This window comes from Haliotis cracherodii, unplaced genomic scaffold (genome assembly GCF_022045235.1).
Source record: "Haliotis cracherodii isolate W230 unplaced genomic scaffold, xgHalCrac1.p SCAF_8, whole genome shotgun sequence".
NCBI lineage: Eukaryota > Metazoa > Mollusca > Gastropoda > Lepetellida > Haliotidae > Haliotis > Haliotis cracherodii.
The window spans coordinates 17,941,473-17,950,314 of NW_027266341.1; the positions used below are offsets into that span (position 1 = coordinate 17,941,473).

General features: G+C 34.9%; 1 protein-coding gene across 4 annotated transcripts in view; it reads left to right on the forward strand.

Annotated features, from left to right (window-relative positions):
* The window catches only part of LOC139450626 (protein Fe65 homolog), a 121,078-nt gene extending 114,746 nt beyond the window's left edge, over window positions 1-6,332 (forward strand). For 3 of the 4 annotated variants that reach the window (XM_071232412.1, XM_071232409.1, XM_071232410.1), the window contains one exon: window positions 1,136-1,222. Coding sequence is in view for 1 of the 4 variants with exons in the window: in XM_071232411.1 (XP_071088512.1) it covers window positions 1,136-1,210 (75 nt within the window). In the remaining 3 variants the exon portion in view is untranslated. Of the gene's footprint in view, window positions 1-1,135 lie in introns of all 4 variants that reach the window. The other variant, XM_071232411.1, reaches the window with a different exon arrangement.
* Window positions 6,333-8,842: the final 2,510 nt, after the last annotated feature.

An 8,842-nucleotide genomic window follows, 5' to 3' on the forward strand; every position in this document is an offset into this window, starting at 1 on the left:
GTTAATATTGATGGAACCTTGTTGATCTTCATTCTACTCAAAGCATCACATACCCAAAGCTTGTCCTTAGAGCCAACAGAAACGAGAATCAGGGGTTCACAATGGCGGCTGACAGAGTAGTACTTAGTTGATAGTTGCTCATCATGTGGATCTCGGGGGTGATGATGATTATCGCCAGGTCACCATATGTTAAGATGGTACACAATCATGGTTTGAACATATATTGTAAAATACTGTTTTGTACTTGTATGGAGAAGATGTCTCAAGCCACTGGTTTGTTTATTGACTCGTATGTACGAAACATGTTTATGTTGGAATTCCTCTGATTGAAATGTTTGCTTAACATACCAAATGTCAAGCTTACATGTATCATATGATTTATCTTATGGGGTACATTGGTGTGACTTCATTATCGAGATAAGTATCATGTTGGAATAGCGTGTATCATTGGAGCCTTAATCTTTTCTCCTGTCAACCATTAGTTGTCTTGTCAGGACTTAATGGTTCAACAAGTTGTGATGTGTCATTAGTGTTACTACTTTAGAAACCCCACTGCCTGGCTCTCTTCAGATATGCTATGTCCAGGTGCCTGTTTCTCGTAGAAAATTTACCGCCTCCGTGATCTAGTGGTAGAGCGTCCGCCCGGAGAGCAGAAGGTCCGGGGTTCGATCCCCAGCCGCGTCATACCAAAAGACGCTAAAAGATGGTACTTGTTGTTACCCTGTCTGGTGCTCGGCATTAAGGGGCTAAAACAAGGACAGGTTGGCTCGGAGTCAGTATACTGTGTCTGAGTGAGGTATTCATGTTAAACTGCAGCATGTTATCTCAGTGGGTTAGCACTATAAATCGGCATCAGTCCGAACTAGTACAAGCAGCCCCATAAGCACACACGTGCATGCATGTCGCTATATAAGTGCAATAATCTTGTACGCGACATTAAACCCCATTTCACCTCACCTCATAGCAAATTTTGTGAAAATTGAGTAGTTTAAATTAACAAGGTTCCACTCACCTCAGGCATTCTTACTTACATCCTATAATTGCTGTATCTTTTTGCAGTGTGTTACTTTTTTTGGAAAATATGTTGTTTTATTCCTCGCTGGTTATTAGCCTCATTTGGAAATTTCTGTTTCAGAATATTGGCTCCACTCTCAAAAACGGTATGCAGTCAGTCCTTGGGTCGATTGCACAGCTGACGTCACCCAAATGAGGTGATTTAAGCATGGAGATGTCGAGGCCCCACTGCATGGAGAGAGGACTGGATAAACAATATAACGATGAATCTCGTCACCAGATTCTGCTGAGAACAACAATGTTCACATAGCCTTTCACTTATGACAGCACCTCGTGTAGAGACTGGCGGCAAACCCTCCCAGTTTGATATCAGCTGAGCACACCTGTTTATGTTGAACCAATCATTGTTGTTTCAATCCATTTCTTACTACATCAATGGTGATCTTGCCCAAAATGATTTATTTCAGTTGTAGTTTTTTGGATAGAAGCTTTTGACATAGGCTATATGCATGTATGAAAAGTAATAGACAGCTGTCAATTTGTGTCGGGTAGGAACATTTTGCTGATACGAAACTTACATGTTTGTACATTTGATAATGGTTGGTTAATACACTACTGATTATGATTGGTTGAAATGTGAATGTGTGAGCTGTCAATCAGGATGATTGGCAGATATACGTGATATTTGTATTGTTGAAATGAGCTTGTTCTTTTCACGTGACCAAGATTTATAGATGTGCATCACTGCAAATGTTGCAATTGACAAGTGTGTATTTATGAAATCAGTGTCTCCGTTTACACCTGCATATTGTGGTCTACATACATCATTGGTTCTGCACAACCACATGGACTGTTTATGTGTATGTACAGCAAGTCAAAGTCACGTTCTGAAGGATATACACTGAAACCCTGATTGTCCGAACATCTTAATCGGGAAACCCCACCTTACACCAGGGAACAGTAACATTTATACAAAGGGACATAACTCAATGACCATCATTCTTTAATCATGAAATTTGATTATCTCAACATTTTCATTGGGATCGCTCCTCCATGGATTAGTTCACTGTATCGAAATCTAGACACCCATTTAACTTGCCGTGGCCTACACCAACTTACATGTAAAGTGTAATTAGAACTGGTTCATTTGACCATTCGTACCACTGGTATTGACTTACATTAAGCTAAAAGTCATGTTGATGTATGTGTTGTTAGACACTAGTACAAGTTAGTTGTTATAATTTATGTATGTTATTGACCATATTAGAATTGACACATATTTTGCAATCTGTTTTACAATGTTTAGAAACAAAATGGCTACACTAAATAGAGAATGTGATAATACCTTATTTGATGTTTTAGAACTGAAAACCAATCTATGATGCCTTCATCATATTTAAGCAACTTTTAGTTTGTGTGATTTTAAAGCATGGCATATTATTACTAGCCTCTCCAACATAAATGGCTGTCACCTATGTTTGTATGTATTATGAGTGAGTTAAAGCAATACATGTGTGTAGAATAACACTGCACTTAGGGATACTTGTGTTACAGGGTCCTGTTGTACCAAACAACCTTAGCGCTACGACTGTCGCAAGTCTATGTTAAGGTATGGGGGTTACGATCACCGTGGCGCTAAGATTGCTTTGTACAACGGCACCCAGGACATTTTGAGATGTGGTCAATGTTTTGATTCCACAGCAACATAAGATTACAAAGAAGAGACAAAGTTGATTTTGATTGTATGTATACCAGTCTTATAATTCAAGGCAGTAAAATTGTAAATGTTTGGTATATTGTGCCATGGAAACATGGCAGTTCTAGTGCTACAGCAACCCAAAGATTCTACATTTTGCCCTTGGTTAGGAATGGGCTTGTGCAATGATAGGTTGGGAGCCATTGTGAATAAGGATCAGTGCATTTACGATACAACTTTGTGGTTGGTGTTAAGATGGGTCAAGTTTTCATGCTATTGAACAGGGTAGAAATGCACCACAGGGACACATTTGTTATTTTAGATTGCCGGTACCCATGTATTTCGGCCGGACATTTGAATCACTCCCATCAGCTTACAAACCATTGCATTAAGATTCCTGATATAAAAGGTGCTTTAAAATACAACAGTTGAGCTTTTGTGTGAAACAGTACCATGTATGTGACAAATTAACGACTAAGTTTGTCATAAAGGTCATATAGAGTTGAATATTGCATAGGTAATTTCAACACCTTAGTCTGTTTCTTTTAGTGTTGTTATTCTGCGACTTACACCATTGGATATAAATGGATTTGATGTTTGGTTTTTTTTAGCCATTTTTTATGGGGATATGTTGTAACCAGGTTTTCGTGGAAAGACAGTTGAATTATAATTGATATGTTTGTATAATTTCCCTGGTACTGCCATTCATCCAAACTATTTTGGTTTTATTCATATTTTTTTTTTCCTGCTGATATAGTTGAAGAAAATATTTTGTTCATCAAATCAAAACTGAAATACAGTGTGTGTGTATATAACATTAGTTACTGCTGGCATATTCTGTAGTTGTGGAAAATAATAATTATGATGAATCAGAATGTATCATTTCCATTTTTCTGTTAAAGAAAAAAGATGTTTTCTCATAATGTGTAAGAGATCTCGCAAGCATTCATCACTGCATTGTTATTAGTTACAAAGTTTTATGCTTTTAGTACTTTTATTTTGAGTAAATCTTTATATCTTTTTTTGAAAATATACATTATTTTGGTTCTTTGAAATCGACATATCAGTGTTCTATGTTTAAAATGTATATTCCGTCTTTTGTTACAGAATTATTTTCAAAGCAGAAATATATCAAGTACTGTTCTGTAAGGTTCTTTGAAAATTAAATTCCTTAAAATTATGTCTGAGCTGTTCAAATTCAAAAATATGATTACATCTTGACAATGTTGTAAATTATATTCAAATCAAAACAACTTGTAGAATCAAATATGTCTCAATTAACTGTTACTAACTTTGCATAATGACACATAATCAATATTTGGTGTTGCTGTTGTCTTACTGTTATTACAGTGCTGTGAAAATAGATGTATTGATCTTGATCATTTGTAATTGAATTTGTTCCTCAAAAGTTATATTTCTATATAAAGTCAGTTGAGTTAATTTTTCTGGTTTACAGATTTCTGTGGTCGAATTTACCAAACTGAACTAAAAGGAAGTTTTTTTCAGTACTGAGGTTATTATTTTTTTTAAATATCTTCAAATGAAAGTTTTTACATATTATATAAAGCAAAAAAGCACTTTCATGAGATGAACACGTCCATAAAAGAAAAAAATTTAATTTGGTCTGGCCTAAAAGGCATTTTCTCCAACATGCAATTTGTGATTCTTGTAACAGCATTAAGGATTGTTAGGACTATCGTGGCCGATAGAGGAACCTGCTTCATGGCTCCGTACAGCATTTATGAGGGATTAATTTACATAACCAGATCTCTATTAAATGAATTGGCAATGGAACATACTGTCAAAACAAAATACCAAAACACTGGATAAATAAAAACAAAAATTCAGTTGAGAATACTTTTATTTGGCAGAGTTACCATTTTTCTGTAGGACTCCATATTGGGTTGTCCAGTGATGCTGTGGAGCTCTATGAAATAGAATAGCCACATTTGCAGTGTGTGACTGAGCCAGCTATATTCGATATGTGTAGGTTGATGAAGAATTTACTGGCATTGAAATTACTAACATTTTCCGATTTGATTATCATGAATGATATATGTCTCCTTGCATCTTCATGCGGTCATGCATAAATTGTTTTTTCTGAGCTTAATCTCTTTCCTGATTGTCTTGTCTCGTCATTGTTTTGTGTAAATGTTAGCAAATTAATAAGAAAATGAACCCTACCCTCTCATGCTAACTTACAATGAGTGAGCATGCGTTTGAGAGGGACATTGTTTAAATTTTGAATTCAATTTCATCAAACCAAGTGTATGTAAAACTCCAGAATATAACTGGTAATCAAAGAACTTTGGAGAATTGAATTTAAAAGAATAAGTTTGACACCTTTTAGAATTTAATTTATGGATTTGAAACAATTACAAATAAGAAAATTATGGCACTTTTTCTGAACAAATGTTTTTCCTTTAATGATATTCTGTAAATTAACTGTCTTGATGAATAAGATGATTAAATCTAATTGAATTTTTAAAATACTCAAATATGGAATTTCTTAAAATTTTGACTCTGCCCCCTTTGATCACAGTGGCCTTAACACTCATTTTCTTCTTTTTTCGATTGTCAGATGTCTCGTCTAAAAGCTGTAATTTGAATCAAGTTGCTAAATGGATGAGCCAGTCTGGCTTCTGGCTGTATGGTGTGTATCAACAACAGATGGTCTAGTGTGGCGGTCTGTTTAGCAGGTTGATCCTTGCTTGTGATCATCCCTTGTGCAGCATACATCCTCATACTTGTGCATAGGTGTTTTACATTTTATTTAAATTTATGCACATAATAAATATGTCAATAACTATCATGATCAAAATTCATATGTAGATCATATTCGAATATCGGTCGGAAATGTGCACTTTGTCTTTAAGTACTTTACAAGCTTGGACTTACTTTGCTCAAAATTTACCATTCCTTCGTATGGCCTATTTTCCCCACCTTTGCTCAAGATGTTTCAGTGATGACTTAGGCACAAGCACCGACTTGTGAATTATATTATTAAGTTATGTGTTTCACCTGTCCTTGACATTGTCTCATGTTCTGTGTCCTCTCAAAGCAATAATACGATATTTGCTGCAGAAGGGATGTAGATGTCAGGCTTCGTGAAAGTCCCGCGTCTATTTGTGATCTGTGCAACTGTTGTTGATTTCTGTGTCCCTTTCTCAATCTTCACTTATAGCAAACTGCATGAGGATATTTAGTATTTAGAAACTACAAGTGGAGTCTTTCAACAGTACTTGTTTGTAATTTCTATGTAGGAAGCACTTTTATCATGCAAATCCCTTTAAATGTACAAATTTGTCACATTTTCTATAGAAAGAATCTGGCTCTCATTGGCAATGTGCAATTTCCTGGAAATCATCCAATTTCCAAAGTTTCAGGTCACTTTTGTCCAACTAAGTGTATACTACTCAAAATTAGTTAAGGACCACCTGATTCTTTCATATTACTATAGGTAGTCTGTTATGGCATGACAGATTAACTACAGTACTGTGAAAAAATCAGTTGATTCTTAACTTTTCTCAGTAGTATATATTTGATCCCAAATTCAAGTTTTTACATATAAGTGTGTAGATGAATGAAACTATTCATAATTAAAATAAACATAACACAAAATTTTACAACACAGATACATCCAACATTTGAATTTTTAATTTGATCAAATGAATTTATATGAAATATGTACAGCAGTTTACAACTTGTCCCCCTAAATCAATATATAAACCACATTTTACATAAGTTGGAATCAAAGTGGTTTCTCCCATCTAAAGAGGGGGCGGTTGGGTAGCCTAGCGGTTAAAGCGTTCGCTCATCTCACCGAACTCCTGGGCTCAATTCCCCACATAGTACAATATGTGAAGACATTTCTGGTGTCCCCCCGCCATAATATTGCTGGAATAAGAGGCATAAAAACATACTTAGTCACTCACTCATCTAAAGAGATACACCAACAAAATTAAATTTGTTTTACTGGACAAAATGTATTTTGAACAGATCAACTTATTTATGTTCTGGAAAAGGGATGAAATTCACCATGCAAGCCTATGAGAGTAGGAGTATTGTATATTTCCTACATCTAACATATCTGTATTTGTATGTTGACGGTGTTAGTTATCGAGGTTTGTGTGATAGACTTGACGGCTTGTATCCAGGCATTTTGCACCATACAAGGATCTAACATTCCTGTTTATTTTAGAAGTATTTAATTTATTTGCTACAGCAAGTCAGTGTCGGTTGTGTGTGTGTTCTGTGATAATCCAAACACGTTGATCATGTTTTAATGTTTTACATTTGTTGCTAACAAGACAACCATTTGTTTAATAACCAACTTTCTGCTGCTAGAAACAAAAATGTGATTCAGTTAATCATAATATAAATCAATTATCCACAAATCAAACTATTCCTTAAAACCCTCACATCAAAAGGGAACTCTCAAAATATTTTGTATCGTCTGTTATCATATTTTAAGCATATCATGCATATTAATGATAATACAGTACTAGGATTGTACCAATAATAATCCTGATCTCTCCAGGTATTCTAGTCACAGTACAGATAGTTGTAGTTGTGTAATCATCGATAGTTTTATAGTTACCTTAGATGTCATTTATTGTTTCATAATATAAGAACTTTGTAAAGTGTTACAGCTCTTATTGCCATATATTGTATTCATGAATAAAACAGCCAATTAATGATCAGATGTTGTAGTCTGAATTTACTTTGTGTCAACATCAGCTCAGAACCGTTCGTTACAACGCATTTCTGTTTTAGCTTGTCCATGGGTCTCTGTTTTTCAAATACTCATCTATATTTGTGCATAAAAACCGTTTTATTTCAGTGTTTCACAGTTGTCGATACAATTTAGCTTGTAATAGAAAAGTTTGTTAACCCTTTTTCTGCTAAATTTGATATATGTGGATTTATTGATTTGTGTTAAACAAATATGTCACCTGATGTATTCTGGTGTATTGCTTTACAAAATGGTTCTTTTGTTGGGTAAAATTCAATGGCACAAATTAAATAAAATGAAAAATTGCAAATGTTTCACTTATGGAAAATGTCCTACCACTGAGCCTGCTTTTGTGATGGCAAAATTATTGATGACACTTTGAATTCACCTTCATGAACTTTGGCAACACAGAAAGCTTTTCCAAATATTAACAACTTTTTCAACCCAACTTGCCAAGAGGTTGGATGTCATTCTTTGTTGTATGAGAATGTGTATTAGGGAATTGCATGTCTTGAACTAACTGTTCATCTTAACAAAACTATCTTGTTTTAAACTTTTAATGATGGTTGCACAGATAATTTGAAAATCTAAGATGCATAAAAACATCAAAACTTCCAAACCCTGGAACAAATTTCAAATATATTTTGGACGGTTAAGAGCAATCCAGACTTTTTAAAAGAATTTTTATTAATATGTTTACATCAATGTAAAAAACTGTTACTTATGGCATCTATTTTCTTATAATGCACATTCCCATGCGGTACTTGGCAGAGAAAGGGTTACTCTCAGTTGCATTACCTTGCATATGTTGGAAAGTAGATCTACCTATAGGTATGGCCTGCAGGTCTGATGGCATCAGAGTTGTGCTGATAATTACCCATGCAAGTCACAACACAGGAGGATGACAGAGGCTAATAAATATATTATGCAATGACGACTTTTGTTTTGTGTGAGAATGTGGACTAAGTGCCATGTCAGGTGGCCAAGTGGATGATGCAGGCACTCATCACAGGAGTGAGTTGGGTTTTACTCTGCTTTGAATAGGCTATCAGTTCTATCACTGTCAGCGTTATATTTGAAAACTCCAACAGTAATATCAGTTGTAGACTTTTACCACTTCAGTAACACCAACAGTTATGCTGTAAGTCCAAAGATTGTAATCAAAGTACATCATAACTTCAAACCAAATACTACTGGATGTTGACCTGTGGGAACAGCTAAGGGACACAACTCTGAACAGCGAGTTGCTACAATTTAGACAACTTACAGAATAGTTGTTTGGGTTCTAAAAAGGGTATAGAGGATGTACTTCATCTCCCAATAACTTGTCATAAGTGCCTAAAAACCATGCCATATTTATATTTTTAAAATATAAAATTGATTTTGAGGATATATGT